Source organism: Stegostoma tigrinum, chromosome 29 (assembly GCF_030684315.1).
Source record: "Stegostoma tigrinum isolate sSteTig4 chromosome 29, sSteTig4.hap1, whole genome shotgun sequence".
Classification (NCBI taxonomy): Eukaryota; Metazoa; Chordata; class Chondrichthyes; order Orectolobiformes; family Stegostomatidae; genus Stegostoma; species Stegostoma tigrinum.
In genome coordinates, this window is record NC_081382.1 from 34,432,052 (window position 1) to 34,455,727 (window position 23,676).

Sequence of the window (23,676 nt, forward strand, 5' to 3'; positions counted from 1 at the left end):
ATTTAGTGTTAATGTGAAGTGAAAGACTTTGCTGCAATATTTTTCAGTCTTTTCTTTACTTCTTTCCTTAATATATCATACTCTGTTCTCTCCTCTATTCAATGGCTTTTCTCATTTGCTTGATCATTCACCCCTTCATTCATTTATCATTCCTTCTTACCACTTTTCAGCCTATTCTTTCTCCGTCCTACTGAACACCTGATCTGACTGCTAACGGGATCTTGATGACTCGATGTTACTCACCTCCTGGGAATTACAACTAGCAGAAGAGCAGGGTAAAAATAAAACATTACATCATCAGCTGACCTGGATCTGCACCATGGCTGTGTATTTGCAGTCAGTGAAACAGAGTAGATCATATTCATTCAACAGAATCAAAGGCAACTTCATGCAGACAAATCATCCTGGGGCAGCTAGCAAATCAGGAGCCAGAAGATGAATGAGATAAATAAAAGCTAATGCCATCACCACAAGCACTGATCAGTTAATTTCAGGGAAATTCTGGCTCAATATGGTTATGAGGTTCCGGTTACACCGTGATCCCATTTACGTAATGTAGACTTCAGTATAACATGCACCCCACCTATAATACCCTCATAACAAGACTGACAGACACACCACATTCCCCTTTATATAACATTCATATTACAAGTCTCATACTTACACTGCCCCTCTACCACTCCCCCATTGTATTTAAAAATGCTTTTCTGAAACTAGAGACCACTTTTCCCAATACTGTGAGCGTGGATATGACACGGAATGTCTGTAGCTCCTTCTGTTCCAATAACTACAGCAAATATCTTCCAACACACTTTGCTATAACATGCTTTTCCCCCACAAAGGGTAATTCAGAGAAGATCCAATATATTTATTTAATTTCCTAAAAGTAACTCCCACTGATAATTTTTTCTTAATGATATTTGATGCTTCTGGTAAAAATAACTTTAAGTTTAAATATTGCTTTTAATGTCTAAACTGTGGGCCAGATACTGGGGAATATTCAACTTCATGAACCATTTTGCACCATAGCTGTTCTATTATCTACATTAATGTTAGTTGTTGATGTATATTACTCCCTATGTTATAGTGCGGCATAAATCAACCCCAAACTCCTATTATCTGAGTAACAGAAATTGTGTGGAAGGGTTCTGCACATTCTGAATTATTGCCATTGGAAAATATTTTCATAGAAACATCGAAAATAGGAACAGGAAGAGGCCATTCAGCCCTTCAAGCCTGCTCCACCATTCTTCACAGTCATAGCTGATAGTCCAACTCAATAGCCCAATTCTGCTCTCTCCCTATAACCTTTGATCCCATTTGCCCCAAGTGCTATACCTAGCCTCTTGAATACATTTAATGTTTTGGCATCAACTACTTCCTGTGGTAATGAATTCCACAGACTCACTACACTTTGGGTGAAGAAATGTCTCCTCATCTCCGTCCTAAATCGTCCACCCCAAATCCTCATACTGTGACCCCTGGTTCTGGACACACCAACCATCGGGAACATCCTCCCTGCATCTACCCTCAATGAATTAGTTATTGCAAAGCCAAAGTGTTCTGTGTATTAGTCTGAATCTTATCAGAAATTGGCAAATCTCATGGAAGGTTTCTCTCTATCAGGCTGACACGCTTTCTCTGAGTTCCTATTGTTTATGGTCTTATTTGGGAATGGCTCATCATTTGAGGCACATGGGAGCCCAGAAAATCAATAATATCTGTCTAGTTTTGGGAATGGTTTCAAGTAGATGCAGACTTTATTAAAGCAGGATTCAAAACTTGTTTTAAATTCATTCACTGAATGTGGCTGCCATCAGCTAGGCAATAATTTATTGTCCAATCCTAATTGCAGTTAACAAGGTGGTTGTGAGCCGTCTTCTTGAATTATTACAATCCATGGGATATACATACACCAACAGTGTTGTTAGGAAAAAAGTTCCAGGATTTTGATCCAACATGAAGGAACAGCAATAAAATTCCAAGACAGGATGTTGTGGCTTGGAAGGCAATGTACATTTTTAGACTGGTTGTAGAATTTGGTGAAGCTGACAGGTGCGACAGGACTGGGTGATAGGCATTGAAAACAAATTGCAGACTATAATCTGGCAGAGCATAATTCAGACACTGCAAATTATTGATTTTATTAACAGCTAGTTTCTTTTGTCTCCTTCAGTTTTCAAAAGACAAATACATCCTGGATTCCAGCCCTGAGAAACTGCACAAGGAGTTAGAGGAGGAGCTGAAACTAAGTACCACAGACCTGCGGAGTCACACCTGGTATCATGGACGCATCCCACGGGAGGTAATTATTATTGGAGAAATGATACTTTACATTATTTTTGTATTCATGAAGGAAACTCTAAACCTTTTGTTTCACATTAGACTGCAATGTATGTTGGAAGTTATTATTTCAAAGCGTGTTATGTACGTTGGAGAGTATTGTATCAATTGGTATAGTACACAGCATGTTGAAATCACAGTTTATCAAACAGAACATTTTGCAAAATATAATTTCAGTAGCTCCCCAATGTGTTGTCATTGTTGTATGTTTTAAAGTTGAATAATATATATTTGTTAGTTTATACCTCAGTGTAGAAATCATGCTCCTTCCTCCATTTCTTCACTTCTTCATAGACAGCTGCCAAACACGCATGAGCTCAGGCTCCCTCTATAGGGCAAAGGTGGATGGGAGAGAGTTAAGATGCCAAAGATGACAGCCAGAAAAATAGCAGAGCTTCTAGCTTTTGTGAATGTCAGAAAATAATTAGATGACAACATTCATTAGCATTTTATTTTAACATTTTGCCTGGAAATTCTTTTGGCCAGTTCTGAAATGCATGATTGGCTTAATGCTGTTAATCACTGGCAATTTGTTTTGCACTGTGGCATTCGCTCAGCTGAAATACAAACATTTGAAAACCCAAGTATTTGGTCCTGGATATTTATGTGGCAAGTATACGGCGTGCTAACCAACTGGAATCAGCACTTTCCATACCAAACAGCCTTTGCAATTCTGTCAAAATATTTTGATTTTTCAATAGTCGATAATTTATTCCCCCAGCCTATTTGCTCAGCCCTCTTTAGAATGTATATCTAGATTTTATGTTTAGTCCACAGGGCTTGTAAACATTGTTTAGGCTTCCGCAGTATTACATTTGGTGAAGTACTGGAGTTGCACTTCAGTATGAACGTTCAGCAAAGGATGCATGGAAATTGGAAGGGGCATTATCATCAAGAAAGAGGAAAACAAATTCACTTCTCTTTCCTGGGTTAGTGGAAACTGCTGATGCTGGAGAATCTGAGCTAACAAGGTGTAGAGCTGGATAAACACAACAGGCCAAACAGCATCAGAGGAGCAGGAAAGCTGATGTTTCGGGTCTAGACCCTTCTTCTGAAGTGTTCCTGCTTGTCTGATGCTGCTTGGTCTGCTGTGTTCATCCAGCTCTATACCTTGTTATCTCATTTCTCTTTCCTCTAACAGAGAAAATACAATTGCTCAAGTCTAAGGATAAAAATCTTCAACAACAGTGTCATCTGTACGATACCAAGATCCTTAAGTATAAGGCAGTCGTCCTTCCGATTCTTCTATCTGGTTCTGAAACATGAACTAGATATTTATGTCATCTCAAGGCTTGGAGAAGTACCACCAATGCTGTTGAGACACATTCTCTGCATTAGCTGGCAGGACACATGTACTAACATCAGCGACTTGAAGGAACCAAGAGCACCAGCATCAGAGCCATGATTATCTCTCACCAGTTCCATTGTCCCAGCCATCTGTTTAGGATACCGGAGTTCCAACTAACAAAGCAAACCTTGGGGAAGGCAGTTGAGCAGGAAAAGGACCGAAAAATGCTTCAAAGACTCCATGAAGGTTTTCCTCAAGAAATACAATCTCGACATCAATACCCTCGGTCAGAAGAAACCAAGTTGGAAGGAACCTCCTTTATGAAGGAACTCAATTCTTCAAGACAACCCGTTGACAAGAGGAATTATGGAAAAGAATCCTGACAAAGGATTGCCAGCAAACTCGAGGCCAAGGACAAATCCCACGTTCTGGAAGCACCTGCTCTAGGATTGGGCTTATCGGCCACACAACAACCCATAGAGTTTATTACCAGTGACATAGAATTTCCTAGGTGGATGGTGATACTCATTAATGACTGATTGCTAACAAAAGCAGAAATAAAATTAACATTGAAATATATATTTGTGTCTGATAACATTTAAACGTGCAAAAAATAATATAGGAATGTTTAAACTATCGTACTTACATATTATTAGGAAGGAATTAAAGAAAGAAAAATTTGTATTTACATAGTGCTTTCCATAATCATTGGATGTCTCAAACGCTTTATAACCAATGAATTACTTTTTGAAGTATAATTACTGTTGTTACATAGGAAACCAATAGCTAATTGTTAGAATATTCAGGGTATGATAAAGGTAATTTTAAAAAAATAAGATAAATTTGACAAATATGATAGAAGGATACAGTTTCAAACTAGGAAAAAGGAAACTTTGACATCAAAACTGATAAAGATTTTTCTTTCACACACAAAAGTTATGTTTATAAAGAATGGAGTTCAGATAGACCAGTGCAGATGAAAACTTTAGAAGTTGAAGAAACAACTGGTAATATTGCAATGGTGGAACATTAGGTTTCTGTGGATTGGTATGATGGATCTAACTGTCATTTTCATCATTAATTACCGTGTGATTTGTAAAATTGCTCAACGGTTTATACAATTTTCTTGTTACCACGATTTCATAATTAGACTAAATTGGTTACTATCTCCTGAAGGACTGGCCAGAAGAATGTAAGAGAATGTGTCTGATGTTTATACACTGTGGTGGTATCACATTACTTTTAGGTGTAGTTCCTGTTAACTACATATCCATGATTCTGTCAGTGCTTTCAAAGTAAAACATTTGACAAGGTAAAAATAGTCAGTTACCGGAAATGAATCAGATTCGAAAACAAATTGAAATGTCAAGGTGATAGCTCCCCTATGTATTTCTATGACTATGAATTAAGTGATCAAAAGAGATAGTCACTTGAAATTCAAGTAAACAACTGCAATAAATTTCCTGCTTTTCCTCTGCATGGAGGTGGTTTGACATTTTTACTGCTGTATCCATTACTGACATAAATGTACACCACAGAGTGGTGAGGCTGAGGTACAGCTGACAGCCCAACATATAGTCGAACTTTTCAGTTTCTTCAACCCTAATCCTTCACTATATGTCTGTTTTTCTATGAATTCTGTGCCCATCCAGGCGAAATACAAAATGGAGGAACAAACTGTCTCTTCAGTTACCTGCAATCAGTGGTGAGCGCTGACACTTCAGGTACAGCGCAACAAAGGACCTTCTATTCTGTTCCAACAATGTGTCAGTCTCAACCACTTTGACCCATTCTAGCATTATTCCATTTCTTGGAAACGCTGCATGGTCACAAATATGCTTTACAGCGAGAGGTTGCTGGACTGTAATCAGGAGTAGAAACGCTGGCTGATTTTCCCCAACTCCTGACACATAGATATTAAGGCCAGTGCATAGCATCAAGTGCAGGTGAAATCTGAGACCTCCCAAGTTTGTATGAATAACTACCACATGGAGTGTCATGATGGCGGAATCTTACAAGATTTTGGCGAAGCGTCAATTTTGATGAGTTTCACAGTATGAGGCCTGGTGAGATTTCTTCCTGCATTACTGTAGGTGTCAACACCTGACCCAGCAGCTGGCACAATTCCATTACAGTGTCCCAGGACATATGGAGCTTTCATCAATACTGTGCCATGTTCATCTAAGGAAATAGATTCAAAGACGTCAGACCCTGGCTGTCCCATCGCTCCAAAACATTCTGAGGTTCCCTACAGCTTTTCCCTCTTCTTCATCTGCCTTCACCTTCTTAACAAGGCAGCTACAGCAACCAACATTACACAGTGGCTGGGTTCGTGGCTCCTGCTGGCAGGAATCTATGTGGGGAAATATGGAACAGAACAAGTACTTAGCACAGAGAAGGTTCATTACCGTTAGATAATGGCACTTCTCCATACCATAAGAAATATTAAATCCTGACAATGAGGGCCATGTATGGAATTCTCAAGGCTCTTTGGGTCAGCCACCTGCTCGATCACTGGATAAATGAGCAACTGGAACAATTGGTTGGGATTGTTCCATGCACTGTGAACGCTTTCCATCCCAGCCCCCACATGAACCACTGAAGTTAGCAATACATGCAGTCAGCTTTATCATTATACTCAGAGTGGACATGTAGAGGGGATCAGTTCTGTGCATCACAGTGCCCTTGGAAGTCTTGTCAGTAGTGTGTAGGTGTGGCCAGAATCTGCCTCTTTTAAAGTTGGTGGTGACAACACTTGCTTCCCTGAGATCTTTGTGTGCAATTTGCAAGGCCAATGACATAATGACATCACCTGTGACCAGCATTTGAACTCCCCAAATGCAGACTGTGTGCATTTCAATAATATGATTGCAAATAAAGTGTAGGTATATTTTGTATGTGCATGATTAATGCCTTTGTCCCTTTGATATCCTCCTGTCCAGCAGAAGTGGAACCTGCCATTTCAACCATCAATTTGCCACTGACTACCCATAGTGCCCCCGGACACTGCCCCAGGTTTTATTATTACAATCTGCTTCTAAAAAATAGAAAGTGATGGCAGAGAATGCAGCTTCCAGCTGACACCCTCAGCAGTTGGCTCTACCTGGATGCTTCCAGGTTCTCTTTGCCTTGTATCTCCTGAACAGCTCATTTCTACTAGTCCCCTCCCCTATGTACAACTATACCTCCAACTTTCCACATTGCCCCCCGAGCCCCAACGTTACACTTTGAAGATGCCTGCTATGCTCCTCCTGTAGCCTTCCATTCTGTACTGCTTACCCACTTTGTACCTTCACTTCCGCCCTCATTGCCCTTGTTCCCACTTCAACAGATGCTTTTGCTTCCCCCCTCCCCCAACTTGAATGCTCCCATCACCCATTGCCATAGATCTGTTCTTTGTCGCCAACCCCGTTCTCCTTTCAACAGCTCAATGTGGGGACCCACACATCTGATTACTGTCTTGCCCCATGACCAGCTGTGACAGACAGACCTTGGACTGCTGCTTCTCCCTGACGGAAAACATACAATTCTCCTAACTGCTTCTGATTGCTCAATGGGACTGACCATAGCAAAATTCCTGGACTGTAGATGGACATATCCCATGAATGTGACCACTCAAAGTGGACAATAGACTGTGACCCAACCTCTGGATTGTGTGCAGTCTGCACCCTTAGCTGATGAAGAAAGACTGCAGAAAGCTGCAACATAGAACAAGTTCAGAATCCACATTCATAAAATCACAAAAAGCTAGCACCCAAGTTCATTGGCAATAGGAAAGTTACATGGAATGCTGTCCTTTATTTCAAAGGGAATAGACTATAAAAGTGGAGAGGTTTTGTATAACTATAGGAAGTCCTAGTTCTGTCACACCTGACTATTGTGAACAGCTTTGAGCCCCTTAACGAAGGCAAAATGCACTGGCATTGCAGGCAGTCCAGGGAAGGTTCAATAGGCCTGATTCCAGGTATGAAAAAACTGCCTTGAACAGTGAGTCATAGAGTAATTGAGTTATGCAGCATGGAAATAGACTCTTTGGTTCAACTCGTCGGCGCCAACCAGACATCCTAAACTGATCTAGTCTCATTTCCCAGCATTAAACCCATATTGCTGTAAACCCTTCCTGTCGATGTACCCATCCAAATGCTTTTTAAATGTTGTAATTATACCCAACTTCATAACCTCTTCTGGCAGCTTGATCCATACTAGCATCACCATCTGCGTGAAAAAGTTACCCCTCAGCTCCCTTCTAAATCTTTCCCCTCTCACCTTAAACCTATGTCCTCGAGTTTTGGGATAAATACCCTGGATTGAGTGGGTTCGGCCTTTACTCATTGGAATTTAGAGGAATCAAAGCCGACCTTATTGAAATATACAAGATTCTTGGGGACTTGACTGGGTAGATGCAGAAAGGTTGTTCCCCTTGTGGGACAAGTCTAGAACCAGAGGGTATAAGCACACTGTAAGTGGTCACACATTCAAGGCAGAAATGAGAAGGAATTTTTTCTCTCAAAGGATAACGAACCTGTGAAATTCTTTACCGCAGAGGGCTATTGAGTCATTTAAGTATATTGAAGGCTAGACAGTGAGATGTTCAATCAGTAGGGGAATCAAGGATTCTAAGAAAAAGACAGGAAGGTGGAGTTAAGGATTATCAAACCAGCCATGATCTCATTGAATGGTGGAGTAGACTTAATAGGTTGAATGGCCTATTTCTGCTCCTTTATCTTACGGTCTTATGGTAACTCTGTTTGAAAATACAGTGACATTAAGAAAGGACTTGCCCTTCTTCTCATGTAATTCTCCAGATTTTTCACCATAGCCCACTTTGTTCAGGCTTCTGTAAAAATCCACCGAGTGAGTCCATCAATGGAGATGATGCTGAGGTATTGGCTGTTAGAATTTATGAAGCATTGAGTGAAGTTAGAAATTGGAAAACCTGAACTCTAACTCTCACCAAGAAGCAGTTGAGGTTAATTGAAAATGTCAAAACTGAAGTTGATGAATAAAATGTGAGGCTGGATGAACACAGCAGGCCAAGCAGCATCTCAGGAGCACAAAAGCTGACGTTTCGGGCCTAGACCCTTCATCAGAGAGGGGGATGGGGAGAGGGAACTGGAATAAATAGGGAGAGAGGGGGAGGCGGACCGAAGATGGAGAGTAAAGAAGATAGGTGGAGAGAGTATAGGTGGGGAGGTAGGGAGGGGATAGGTCAGTCCAGGGAAGACGGACAGGTCAAGGCGGTGGGATGAGGTTAGTAGGTAGATGGGGGTGCGGCTTGGGGTGGGAGGAAGGGATGGGTGAGAGGAAGAACAGGTTAGGGAGGCAGAGACAGGTTGGACTGGTTTTGGGATGCAGTGGGTGGGGGGGAAGAGCTGGGCTGGTTGTGTGGTGCAGTGAGGGGAGGGGACGAACTGGGCTGATTTAGGGATGCAGTAGGGGAAGGGGAGATTTTGAAACTGGTGAAGTCCACATTGATACCATTAGGCTGCAGGGTTCCTAGGCGGAATATGAGTTGCTGTTCCTGCAACCTTCGGGTGGCATCATTGTGGCAGTGCAGGAGGCCCATGATGGACATGTCATCAAGAGAATGGGAGGGGGAGTGGAAATGGTTTGCGACTGGGAGGTGCAGTTGTTTGTTGCGAACTGAGCGGAGGTGTTCTGCAAAGCGGTCTCCAAGCCTCCGCTTGGTTTCCCCAATGTAGAGGAAGCCACACCGGGTACAGTGGATGCAGTATACCACATTGGCAGATGTGCAGGTGAACCTCTGCTTAATGTGGAATGTCATCTTGGGGCCTGGGATGGGGGTGAGGGAGGAGGTGTGGGGGCAAGTGTAGCATTTCCTGCGGTTGCAGGGGAAGGTGCCAGGTGTGGTGGGGTTGGAGGGCAGTGTGGAGCGAACAAGGGAGTCACGGAGAGTGTGGTCTCTCTGGAAAGCAGACAGGGGTGGGGATGGAAAAATGTCTTGGGTGGTGGGGTCGGATTGTAAATGGCGAAAGTGTCGGAGGATGATGCGTTGTATCCGGAGGTTGGTAGGGTGGTGTGTGAGAACGAGGGGGATCCTCTTGGGGCGGTTGTGGCGGGGGCGGGGTGTGAGGGATGTGTTGCGGGAAATGCGGGAGACGCGGTCAAGGGTGTTCTCGATCACTGTGGGGGGAAAGTTGCGGTCCTTGAAGAACTTGGACATCTGGGAGAAATGGACATCGGTTACAAGCTGGTTGCCTGAGATGGAGACATCTCCAGCACATCCCTCACCTTCCTGGACCTCTCAGTCTCCATCTCAGGCAACCAGCTTGTAAATGATGTCCATTTCAAGCCCACCGACTCCCACAGCTACCTAGAATACACCTCCTCTCACCCACCCTCCTGCAAAAATTCCATTCCCTATTCTCAATTCCTCCGCCTCCGCCGCATCTGCTCCCACGATAAGACATTCCACTCCCGCACATCCCAGATGTCCAAGTTCTTCAAGGACCGCAACTTTCTCCCCACAGTGATCAAGAACGCCCTTGACCGCGTCTCCCGCATTTCCCGCAACACATCCCTCACACCCCGCCCCCGCCACAACCGCCCCAAGAGGATCCCCCTCGTTCTCACACACCACCCTACCAACCTCCGGATACAACGCATCATCCTCCGACACTTTCGCCGTTTACAATCCAACCCCACCACCCAAGACATTTTTCCATCCCCACCCCTGTCTGCTTTCCGGAGAGACCACACTCTCCGTGACTCCCTTGTTCGCTCCACACTGCCCTCCAACCCCACCACACCCGGCACCTTCCCCTGCAACCGCAGGAAATGCTACACTTGCCCCCACACCTCCTCCCTCACCCCTATCCCAGGCCCCAAGATGACATTCCACATTAAGCAGAGGTTCACCTGCACATCTGCCAATGTGGTATACTGCATCCACTGTACCCGGTGTGGCTTCCTCTACATTGTGAAACCAAGCGGAGGCTTGGAGACCGCTTTGCAGAACACCTCCGCTCAGTTCGCAACAAACAACTGCACCTCCCAGTCGCAAACCATTTCCACTCCCCCTCCCATTCTCTAGATGACATGTCCATCATGGGCCTCCTGCACTGCCACAATGATGCCACCCGAAGGTTGCAGGAACAGCAACTCATATTCCGTCTGGGAACCCTGCAGCCTAATGGTATCAATGTGGACTTCACCAGTTTCAAAATCTCCCCTTCCCCTACTGCATCCCTAAACCAGCCCAGTTCGTCCTCTCCCCCCACTGCACCACACAACCAGCCCAGCTCTTCCCCCCCACCCACTGCATCCCAAAACCAGTCCAACCTGTCTCTGCCTCCCTAACCGGTTCTTCCTCTCACCCATCCCTTCCTCCCACCCCAAGCCGCACCCCCATCTACCTACTAACCTCATCCCACCGTCTTGACCTGTCCGTCTTCCCTGGACTGACCTATCCCCTCCCTACCTCCCCACCTATACTCTCTCCACCTATCTTCTTTACCCTCCATCTTCGGTCCGCCTGCCCCTCTCTCCCTATTTATTCCAGTTCCCTCTCCCCATCCCCCTCTCTGAAGAAGGGTCTAGGCCCGAAATGTCAGCTTTTGTGCTCCTGAGATGCTGCTTGGCCTGCTGTGTTCATCCAGCCTCACATTTTATTACCTTGGAATTCTCCAGCATCTGCAGTTCCCATTATCTCTGAAATTGATGAATGTTTGTTTTAGTAACGGTATTAAAGCTTATGGAACCAGGATGGTTAAATGGCTGTTAAGATACAGATCAACTATAATCTAACTGAATGGTGTTACAAGCTGTGTATGGATTTATTCCTGTCCTCATATTTCTGGACTCTACTTTTAATAAAAATAAACTTCCATTTTTCAGGTTTCTGAGAACCTGGTACAGAAGAATGGAGATTTCCTCATTCGCGACTCACTCACCTGCGTTGGTGATTATGTGCTGACCTGCCGATGGAAAAATGAACCCCTGCATTTCAAAATCAACAAGGTGATGATCAAACCTAATGAGGCCTACACCCGCATCCAGTACCTGTTTGAGAGGGAGAGTTTTGACAACATCCCTGCTCTGGTCAGGTTTTACATTGGGAACCGCAAACCGGTCTCTGAACAGAGTGGTGCCATCATCTGCACTCCAATCAACCGCACCCTCCCTCTCCGTTACCTGGAGGCCAGCTACGGACTGTCCAATGGGAAACACAGCCTGACCCATCCACCAACCAACCAGAAAGGTGGATACATCAAGAGACGCAGTGTGACTATGACGGACGGCTTGACATCTGACAAGATTATCCGCAATGACAGCAGTGGAAACAGGTAAATGTTTGAGGTTTTAGAATCCAAAATAAGAGCCTCAACTTCCCCTCCAAAGAAAACAAGGGTCAAAGTATTAACATCAGCCCTGTAAAATGCTCTGTCTCTGTGTAGATATGCATGTTAGTCAAGGGCAGGATAAACGTCAGCCTTGATTCCTTCATTCTCTCATGATCAACTCACCTGATTGTCTAAAAGGCACTCGGCTGATGTTCTGGACCATGGTAAGCACTAAAGAAACCACCACATGACTGTGCCTTGAGGAGATGAAGTAGGGGGAGGGGGCATACCCAGGAGTGAGTTTTTATTAAAGCAAACTATATTTTCAGACTTCCCACCGTGTGGTAGCAGCACCCTGAAAATGGTAGGCAGGCAATTAGTTTACCACTCTCCTGTCTCATCACCATGGCTACAGTGATGGTTTGGGTAGTTGTATGAACTCTTTAAAAAGTGAATTGAGAGTCTAATGCATGTTCGACATCAATTACTCTCTGTGAAATGCATTAGGTGCAGATTTACCTGCTCTGTTTAAAGAGGATTCTTTTCATTTGTGAGGGGTAACGGCGAGTAGGAACTGCTTCTCAGGGCTGTCAGAACACCAGGCCTGCTGCCTTTCTTGATACCCCCAGTCCATTCTTGTAGCCTGAATGCGGACCAGGCTGCCTGACAGGGTGGTGGTTTGAGATGGCTAGCTGCCTCAGAAGTACAAGACTTCCATCTCCATCCCACTGTCCTGATGGTAACAAGGCTTCGCCCTCAAAATTGAGCAGGCCACACACTAGGAACAGAGGCTGGCACTTTCACTCACACATTATGAGCGGGGATGAATTTTCTCAGAGTGTTTTATGGCCTCTTAACAACTGAATGATGTATAAATGAAGAAGTTCTCTCACCGGTCCCTATCCTTTTTCCAGTATTCCATCACCACATCACAAGGAAACAATTCGGAACTTTGCTCTCAGTATGGACCAAATCAAGGATATTCACCATGGAATGTCTCCAGTGAACGAGATTCCTCTGTCTCCAGAATACAGCACAAGTAAGTGGGATGTCAGCAGTACTGTGATGGTAAACTCCTAATTAGTTAATTCACAAAACAGTTCACAAAATTCCGAACAGACATTAATCATCATTTAAAAATCAGTAATGTTCTGAAGGAATATAGTATCATCGCGAGTTTATTTTTAAATCTGGCCTCACATTTGTAGAGGAATAATAGCCACGGGTCCTGCTCCTGATCACTATCCAGTGACTCCCTGAAGGAAAGTGCACTTTTTGTGGACATCAGATGAGAACCAGCTCTTTCTTGGGCCCATACTCTTGCTTCTGAGGCCTGGCCCTGCCTAAGGCTGCAGTATACTTCTGCTGTCAAAAATCATCACGGCTCAGGCCTGTGCATGAAGAATGGACACCAACTGGAATGGAGAGCAGTTCAGGCCGCATGGAACTGTAGCCTCCAATGAGATAATTTGAAGAAGGACAGAGAGGTGTACAAATCAGAACACTTACATTTAACTTTTTGTAACATCTTCCACAGGTTTGAAGCACAAAAGCCAGCTAGGCCGAGTGGCAAGGATGATGCCATCGTCGCCAGTTATGCATCGTTCTAGTGAGCCACAGCTTAGCCCATCCATGGGCAACAAACTGTGTCAGGACTCTAACAGGGGAGGCCCCTCGAAAACCTCAAGTGGGCCTCACTGTAATAGCACACACTCGACCCCATTGCATGGCTCCGCACAGTCAGCCCAAAGGAAGGCCTTGGATAATTTCAGAGAAGCAGAACACACCCACTACTGTGAGCTACGACCCTCATCCCCCCTTGATTGGGAGAGGCAGCAGCTAGAACTGAACCTCAAGCAAAGTCAACTGATGGCAAAAAGCTACGTAGAACGGTTGAAGGTTGAGGAAAATCCCAACATCTCCACCTGGCAGTCTGAGACGAACTTTGGGATCATGGAGACGGAAAAACTCCTTAGTCCGATGCCGGCTTTCACAGAAGAGGAGGAGGTGCTGCAGTTCACAGCCCCAGTCATTGAAATGGTGTCAGCCTTTAAGCCAAATGCATACCAGTCGATACTTATTCCCTCGGAGAATAAGCCACTCGAGATGACAGTGCTGAAGAAAGTCAAGGAGTTGTTGGCTGAGGAGGATCCAAAAACCACAGCCAAGCACATCACAAAAGTAGATTGCACGGTGAGAAAATTTGAGTGCTGGTTTGATTGTCCCCAGTTGCATCTTCAATTTTGGGTTGTGGAATTATCAAAATTCCCTTTTTGGCAGTTCCTCACCAGAACATCAATACTCTAGTTGTTAAATACACTGCTTGATGCCATAAAGGTTTTATTGACATCATTCCATTGTGTCCTGAGAATTTCCCAAAGTGCTTCATAGCCAATGAATAACTTCTGAAGTGTGCAGTGACTGCAGTCTTGTAGGCATATGCCAATTGATTTAAGCAACAAAGTCTGCCTAACATCAAGGAAATGAATAATAATTGTATTTATTTATTTATTTATGGACAAGAGATAAATTTTGACCATGACATCCCAGGAACACTTTGAAGGGTTAAGGGGTTTTCTGTATCCACCTGATTGAGTATGCAGGGAAATAGTTTAAAAACTCATCCAAAAAGTTGTGCCACCATCAATGCAACACTCCTTCAGTGCTGTACTGAGCTATAAGCCGACACCATACACCTAAATCCACACTAGACTTTGAATCCCACAGCCTCTGACTTAGAGTAAAAGTGCCACCAGTGAGTCAAACTGAAACAGTATAGGCCAGAAAGGTAATAATGGATACACTTTCTGCAGTGTTAGCTAGATTCAGCCAGGACTTAGATGCACTGATCTAGGGAAGGGATGTGAAGTCGGCCTGGGGCAGTTCAATTGTGATGCCACTTCAGTTGAACACAATTTGGACATTCACTACACAGGCCTTCACAACAAGAGTGGTCACTTGGATGGGATGGCAGGTGGTAGCTAAGCCAAAAACATTTTATACTAACAGGAGTTAGCAAACTTAAAAGAGGAAATAAAAGGTATCGATTTTGTTTTATTTATTTACCTTGAAACAATGTTGTTGGCATATTATCGGTTGTTCCAAAACCTCAGTTCAATATAGTTTCTGGTACAATAGTGACGCTTTTCTTCTAAACTAAAGTTAAAATCTTTCAGTATATTTGAAGGTAGACATGGATTCCAAGTATTTATTATGTTTGTTTGTGAGAAAAATGTTCGTCCAAAACTGTTAATCAAGGTTCTTGATGTTTCATACTTGGCAGAATAACTGCAAGATGCTGTTTGATAAACAGATCGATATTCAGTGGGTGAATGTGATGCCTGTTATTTGTGTTTGTGTAATTGCTGAGAGTGCAAGTTGATTAATCTCCTTTATATCCTGTCCACACAGGTTGCTAGGATACTGGCTGTTTCTAAGGAACTGCAGAAGCAGATGGGAGTGAGCTCAGGCCTGGAGTTACTCACTCTTCCCCATGGGCACCAGCTCCGACTCGACTTATTGGAACGGTGAGAGAAGCAGAAAGTCATGATGCAAACCACGTTCTGTATTCTTGGCCATGTGGCAGCTCATTTACTCTAAAACAGAAGGACTCATAGCAACAGATTCTTAAAAGTCTGGCATCAATTCGTAAAATCTCAATTGAATTCAGTGGGACAACAACACTATATTTGAACAGACCTGTTTACTTATATTCAATTAGATGGTGCATCTACTACAACATACATTTACAACCTGAGTTCATATTTTGCATTCCAACATATAAAATAGGAGAAATAGACCATTCAGCCCATTGAGCTTGTTCTGCAATTCAATTAGATAATGGCTGATCTGTTTGTGCTTTGAATTCCACATTCCCAATTACCCAGATAACTTTGGATTCCCCTGCCTAAAAAGTATTCAATGATCCACTCCCATTGCGACTTCTGATGAACACAGTTCCAAAGTTGCACAACCTTGCGAGAGAAAAAAAAACCTCCTCCCCCTTCCTTAAAAGAGTGACCCCTAATTTTAAAACAGCATTCCCTGATCTGGACTCATGCATAAGAGGAAACATCCTTTTCTCATTTTTCTTTTCTGAGGGAAAGAGAGTGACTTTGTCATTTTCTTCCCTCTCTCTTGAGGACACTGATCTCCCTGCTTTTCTCTGCATCCAGGTGCTCACTTTTTTCAGATCCGAATTCCAAGATGTGGAGGGTAAAAAGGCTCTTTCTCAGTGAGGGCCATTACTGAATGGCATCACTAGAGGGTAACCTGGAGCAGAAGTGTTTCTGATTGTTTTCATGTTCCCCTCTATTGCCTGGGAAAATAAAGACCAATTTTGACATTCCTACCAGTGCTGCCTCAGTCTGTGAGTTGAACAGAACACCAAAACTTTCAAGTGCTGCTCCAAGCCACCACTATTCTGACTTAGAAATATATTGCTGTTCTTTCACTTGCTGGGTCAAAATTCTGGAACTCCCTCCCTATCACTATTGTGGGTCAACCCACAGCACATGAACCGCAGTGGTTGAAGAAGATAGCTCACCAACAACTTCTCAAGGGCAACTTTGGGCAGGCATTAAATGTTGGCCCTGCCACAGATGCCCGTATTCTGTGAGCTACATAACACAGCGGGTTTGCCCTTGGAACTGAAGTAGTGAGTTCCCATCAAGCTTTCAAAAGCTGGAAACCACCTCACATTTGTCTCCATTGTCACCTCCCAAATTTCACGACAACCTCAACATATCGGTCTTTAGAACCAGAATCTGAGATGTGTTTGAAGGAGTGAGTAGTCATCCGCTATTGGTGCTTTCAGGTGAGGAGTTAAAGGGAGGAAAAGCACAAGCAGGCATGCCAGGCTGATTGTCCTCGCTTTTTCCTGTTGCTTACAATGTGGCTGAGCAATGAGGTGGGATTCATTCCCAGCATTAGAAAGGAAAATGTGGGAGAATCTTCATCTGATCCTTCATCCAGTTTCTTGCCTGCTGAATGTGTTCAAAGGTGACAGCTGAGCTGTCTGTATGCTCTTTCTCTGCTGAGGAATGGTGTACTTCTGTGTATCAAAACAGGACCTGCACAGGAGTTGTTGCGCTTACGTTGGAACTCTCAACTGTACTTTTCAGTTGAATATATATTTGCTGTATTTTGCACAATTTTGTAGAAAACTGTCAGGATGTTTGAAAACTCAAATCTCCTGCTATCAATTACAACATATATCTCTTATTTTCAATGGTACATTCATTCACTGATTTTACCTGCGAACAACCTAAAGATTAATTTGAAGAAGTTTAATATTGACTCTGAAAGCTGCATAATCTGTTGAGCAGTTTACTGCAGCTCTGGATGAAGCCCTTAACAAAGATACTATGAGTACCAAAAATAAAGCTTTGGTATGATGGCAGGTAAAATCGTTGAATGGTTGCGCCCGATTAAAGTAATAGATAATAATGAGTGTCATCCAGAGTAGTGCTGTTGAATTTGAGGTCCTTACTTTAACTGACTCAAAATTCGTACATTTAAACAGAGTTAAAATAAGATCTCAGAGTGTCTGGAACTGCACAGACATAATCTAATAAGTTTGGCTAATGATTGAACCAGAGAAAGAATGATCAAGAATAAGGAGTGTTTGGTGGGTCACTCAAAATCAGGGGGGTTAGAACAGGTGATATGTAATTTTACAAAATTCATTTGGTGATATAGTTTGTCCTATAAAGAATGCTCAACAACTGCTGGAGAAAATTACCTCCGAATTCAGGAAGTCAACCACAGAAGGAACAATCTCATAATGTTCTTGAGGAGAACCCCTAAGTAATATTATTTACTAAATTAATTGGCCCGAGATTGGTGCAGAGTGCAACTCTCAAGACTTTGAAGAAAAACTTTGCTCTTCAATAGGCATTTCTAATGAAAGATTGTCGAACTGAAACATTAACTGTGTCTCTCCCTTCCAACTGATTTGCTGTTTGCTTCCAGCTTTTGCTGTTTTTAACTGGGTTTAATTTTGGAGCTTTTTTTTCAGGTTTAATACCATGTCAATCATGATGGCAGTGGATATCCTGGGGTGTACTGGCAGCACTGAGGAGCGGGCAGCTCTCCTGCACAAAACTATACAGCTGGCTGCAGAACTGAAGAGCAATATGGGAAATATGTTTGGCTTTGCGGCTGTGATGAAAGCTTTAGAAATGCCTCAGGTAGGTGATGGAAACTGCGAGATAATTCTTATCCTTGATTAATTCACTGGTCCTAACTGAGAACAGGTCTCTCAGCAAAAAGGAAGTCTTTTCAAACCTCTCACACATCCAGTGAGAACCAATGTGCTTTATTGAATGATTTCTCTCAGCTTCTGCACTTTACGGGGGTCTCTCTGTTCACTGCTATCTCAGAATCACAGATTATACACTTAATAGAATAGGGTATAGTGGGGCACCAGAATACACCAGCCTCTGTGTTTCTAGACCACCAATTACCAGAGGCAAAGCAAATACTGCGGAAGCTGGAAATCTGAAATATAAACTCTCAGCAGGTCAGGTAGCAACTTTGGAGAGAGAGAGAAACAGAACCAACGTTTTACGTGAAGATGACTTTTCTTTGTGACCTGAAGTATTAACTTTGTTTCCCTCCACAGATGCTACACAACCTACTGAGTATTTCCAGCAATGTTTGTTTTTCTACCATTGACAAAGCTTTGTTTCTTTTATAATTTTGTGTACGTCACATCCAAAACTACCTTGGCACCATGACAATTGAGTAATTATCTCAGTCATGTACAGGAATATCACACCAAAATTTGTCACATGGCAAAACATCAACCACAACCCCTGAGTATTTTATGCCTGATGTACAATGCAGCTAAAGGCTTTTAGTTGCCTCATTTAATGTGTTCATTCATCAGTCCTGATTCTGTATTGATCCAAAATCTATTAATGGGAAATATGAGAGCTGTCCAGTAAATGTGGATTGCTGCATCTCCTTATTTATAAGGTGGCATTGATCCAAGGATGAAGCATCTTCATCCGTTTCAGATGATGTCATTGGCTTCTTTCTTGTTAGTCATGGTACACACAAGGATAATGTTAAAATTAAATTCAAGAAACATTACAATTTTTGTTTTGTTACTGTCCAGACTTTGATAACTGGCTAATTATAGAAATCAGTGACTTGTGTGTGTGAATTAAACTCTGTACTTATTTGCTTGATTTTTTGTGGTCACTGTCAGGTGTCAGTTGGATTGTTGCAGATGGGGTGTGATGGATTGTTCGAGTGATTCAGTTGAAATACAAATATCCTTTAGACCTTCTTGCAGGACTAGTTAATCCTCTGTGGCATTATTCACGATGATTGTGAATCACTATTTTATGTAATTGGGTTGTTTTGCGAAAATAACATCAGGGCTACAAATTTGGAGTATTTGAATAAATCTAACTTCATTTCCAAAAACAGCATTTTCGTATTATTCCTGGTGTTCCAAGGATTAACCTGATTGATTCTGTCAATTATTTTACAAAAAGCTCCTGAATCATCAGTTCATACGTTCTTACAGAATAGTAGGATGTCATTTGGCTTGTTGTGCCTGTTCTAGATTTTTGAAACACTGTCCAATTTGGTCTCATATCAAGTATTTGGTGGTGTGTCATAGACCCGCTGACTCACACTGCAGAGAAATTTCTCCTCATTTCTCCTCTAACCCTTTTGCCAACCATTTAATGTTTATAAAATTATTATTGACTCACTCGGCAGAAGAAACAGTTTTCCCTATATTTGCTCAATTAAGCCCCTTATTATTTTGAATATCCCTATTAGGTCTCCATTTAATTATTTCAGCTTTAAGAAAAACAATCTCATCTTCTTAATTTTCCTTCACCTTTCTGCAAAACTCCACCGTACCCTCTCTAGGGCTCGTGCATCCTTTTATTAGTATGGTTCCCCTAATTTTTCTTAATACTCGTTCATGGGACCTGGGGGCTGAATGGCCAGCATTTAATGTTAATTCAGACATGACAATTGATCAACGGGCAGTTCAGAGTCAGCTATGTTGCCTTGTGTCTGGAGATTTCCTTCCTTAAAGCACATTAGTAAACCAGGTGGGTTTTTGCAATGACCAACAGTGGTACCAAGCTAGCTTTTAATTCCAATTTTTTATTGAATTAAGATTTTACCAGCTACAATGGTGAGGTGTGAGCCCATAACCTTAGAATAATGATATGGATTTCCACATTAATAGTCTAGTGATATAACCACTACGTCACAGGTAAAAGGTAAATTTGCCATAGTCTTAACAGACTATAGGGCTATTCACTAATTACAGGGAGACAACTGGTGGTGGTTTAACCTGAGGTCACCGTGCCTCAGGTGAGGGGACAGGTTGAGAAGGAGAGTCCCCAGGGTAACCTCAGTCAGCATGGGAATTGAACTCATGCTGTTGGTGTCACTCTGCATCACAAACCAGCTGCATTGTACATACTGCTCCAGCTGAGGCCTATCCACTGATAATAGTTTAGCATAGCTTGCTTGCTTTTGTTTTTGATACTCCTATTGATAAAGCCAAATATCTCAGATGTTTTCATAACTGGCTTATCACCTTGCCCTGCCACCTTCAAGGATGTGTGAATTTGTATATCCAATTTATCTGATTTCGCATCCCTTTTAAAACGTTTAGATTATTGTGCATCTTTATACTGGTTTTCCAAAATTACATCACATCACATTTAACCCCATCGCATTGTATCTTCCACATCTCTCTACGTCCTCCTTAAATCAGTAACTATGCTGTTCATTACATTACTAAGTGGAGCATCATCTACAAACTTTTAAACTGTACTCACTATGTCAAAGTACAGGTCATTAATATAACAAAAATTGCAGTTGTTCTAACATTAATCCCCGGGACTGCACTGCATATTTGCATCTCATCAAACAAACATACGTTCCCCACTACTCTCTGACTCCTATTCCTTTAGCATATTTCACACCCTTTATATTATTTGCCTTTGTTCTCTAAATAAGTCTGTTATGTGGTACTGCACTTTTATATATGCCTTTTGGAAGTTCTTACTTGCAACAACTACTGCACCATCGTCAACAATCCACTTTGTTACTTTAACAAAGAATCCAAGGGGAGGTGAAAAAATAACCATTGGATTACTCTCCTCCCTGATAGAAGAAAACATTGTAAAAATGAATAGTGCAATGTGATTTCAAGTTGGCTAAGAATTAGTGCCATGCATTTTTAAAAATCTCTATTTTGACACAGTTACAACTTCTATTTACCTTTGTTTTTCTCTGCTTTGTAGATCTCACGGCTTGAGCAGACATGGATGATTCTTCGACAACGACACACTGAGGGAGCAATTCTCTATGAGAAGAAACTGAAGCCCTTCATGAAAAATATGAATGAAGGAAGAGGTGATTGATCCTTTATCTGCTGTGCACAGATTTTTTTTTAAAGAAAACCCTTCCCTTCTAGGGGAAAGGAGAAGGAAGGGGCAAAACCCACCCTCAAGTTTTTGTCAAATGTCTTTCTGTGTTGATAAATCAGCCACTCTACTATGGGACAAAACTCCCAAATCCTGTTTTGTGCCTTGCCTGACGAGCTTGGACTGAGATTAGGAAACAACGTGGACTGGAATAGATACAGATTCAATACCTATTGACTCCTGAATTTTGACCAGGACTTTCTGATCCCTTTGGAGAGCTGGAGAGGCTGCCAAAATAATGCAGAAGAGAATAATGGTAGTAGTCGGAAAATCAGCAGAGGCCAATTAAATGCTCAATTAGATCCTTTACCACAGTCTTTTTTTTTAGCCTTCTCTTGATTTTCTTGAGGGCTGCTATTTAGTTTCTGGGGTGGTGGGAGCTACCTTTTCATTCTCACAAATTCATTTATTGGGGTCTTGCAATCACGTTGTTATAATATTTTTGTATTGTGTTGATATATGGGGTATTTGGATTCACACAGAAGCAGAATTATAAGAATTTAAACAATATTCTTGATTAATTGTCCATTAAACTTAAAGCCATAACAAAAAGCAAGTAATTAATTTCCTGGACACCACTGTACTTAAGGTTACACAGTGAAGGTGTAAGCTAACAAAGTTTTTTATTTCTAAAATAATTGACACACACACCACATAAAAAGCCATTGCCCTGAACACACCTTTTGCCGACTAGTAAGTCACAACTAATGCTTTACCTATGCATGAACACAAAGTTAGAAGAGTTTAACTTGGCATTAAAAGCCTGCTTACAGTGTCTCAGATATCAGTCTAAGATTTAACTTTAACAATGAGCACAATGTTCATTCCAATAGAATCAACACATTATATGTATAATAACTTCTGAATGTATGCAAACTTAAATGAGAGATTCCACATTAATTGTTAAGGAATTAATTACCCACATTATTTAAAACTTTCTTGGATCCCATTTAGTTGAGCATTTCGAACTGTTCACTCTCCTTTGCAATCTCCTTCTCCCCCCACACCGCTCTTCACAACCTTCTTCTACCCCCAAACCCTTCGCAGCCTCCTTCTCTTTCCCAAAACTATTTGCAGCCCCCTTCTCTTCTCAGACCCCTCTTGCAGTCTCCTCTCCCCGTAACACCACCAGCGCCCTGTGTAACCTGAGTCACCTTTAGATAGAATTATGCAGTAGTGACAGTATTGAATGCACCACAGGATCCTATAGTTCCTCTGTTACTAAAGAACTGAGGGAGGGTATTTGTAGAGTCAGGAAGCCAGAATGGAATTTGAAATTATGGGGTTGTGTTTCAGTACTTTTGTTAATATTTAGGCAGAATACTCCCACAGAAGTCATGTAGAGATTCTAATTTAACAGATAACTTAGTGGAATAAGAGATATTTTCTCATTCTGTGTTTCATATTCTTATTCCCTTCTACTATTTCAATCTTCTCATGTTCTAAAAATAAAACTATCTACATCTTCAGAAATACCCCCGCTGACCAACACAACCTTTCCTCATGTGGTTCCCCTCATCACTTTGCTTGAACGTAATGTGGTGAATGCTGACAACGTGGAGGCTTGGGAGATCAGTGAAAGTGGCGTGGAGGTAGTTATGTCACATCTGGAAGCTGCAAGGACGATTGCACATCATGGAGGCCTGTACAGAACAAATGCTGAACTGAAATTACAAGGTAACTAGATAAGGAGTGTTTTTGTCCCCTTCACCTGAATAAATACTTCTATTTTTCAATAATTTATCCATTCCCCAATTATCTCTCTACTTTCCTAATGGTGGGATGACATGCTGAGTGTGCAGCTTCATGGTTTGGGCCCTTCCTACCCTCTTCACTCTCCACCATACCAAACTTATTTTCTATGAGTGGGATTTGAAAATGATCGATCATTGCAATAGCACAACCTAACCCAGTCCTACAGGGGTCACTAGCAAAAATCTGAGCTGAATATGGTTTCTCTATCTTAATTCAAAGGTACTGGAGCCAATTGTAGTCCACTATTAGCCTGGTTGAGGTCAACTAATATGGTTCAAACCAGGAAATGAAACTGTGAATCCCCTAACCTGCATGACCACACAATACTCAGTAACAATTCAAAGCCTTCATTCTAAAGGACTTTGGACTTTCCATTTATAAGCTTTTGTTCTCAAGGGAGAATGGAAAGAAGGTCAGCTATACTAAGGAACGGGAGAATATGGATAGCTTCTCCAGAGCACATCCTCAGAAGGCATATTTGTACACTTTGCAAGTACAGCTGGAGGGGAAACAC

General features: G+C 42.2%; 1 protein-coding gene across 7 annotated transcripts in view; it reads left to right on the forward strand.

Annotated features, from left to right (window-relative positions):
* LOC125465457 (SH2 domain-containing protein 3C-like) overlaps positions 1–23,676 on the forward strand; it is a 160,637-nt gene that overhangs the window by 133,112 nt on the left and 3,849 nt on the right. For all 7 annotated transcript variants that reach the window (XM_048559004.2, XM_048559005.2, XM_048559008.2 and 4 more), the window contains 8 exons: positions 2,177–2,305; positions 11,489–11,937; positions 12,849–12,973; positions 13,472–14,127; positions 15,346–15,461; positions 17,954–18,125; positions 21,225–21,336; positions 22,878–23,084. In XM_048559004.2, coding sequence (XP_048414961.1) covers positions 2,177–2,305; positions 11,489–11,937; positions 12,849–12,973; positions 13,472–14,127; positions 15,346–15,461; positions 17,954–18,125; positions 21,225–21,336; positions 22,878–23,084 — 1,966 coding nt within the window. The remainder of the gene's footprint in view (positions 1–2,176; positions 2,306–11,488; positions 11,938–12,848; positions 12,974–13,471; positions 14,128–15,345; positions 15,462–17,953; positions 18,126–21,224; positions 21,337–22,877; positions 23,085–23,676) is intronic.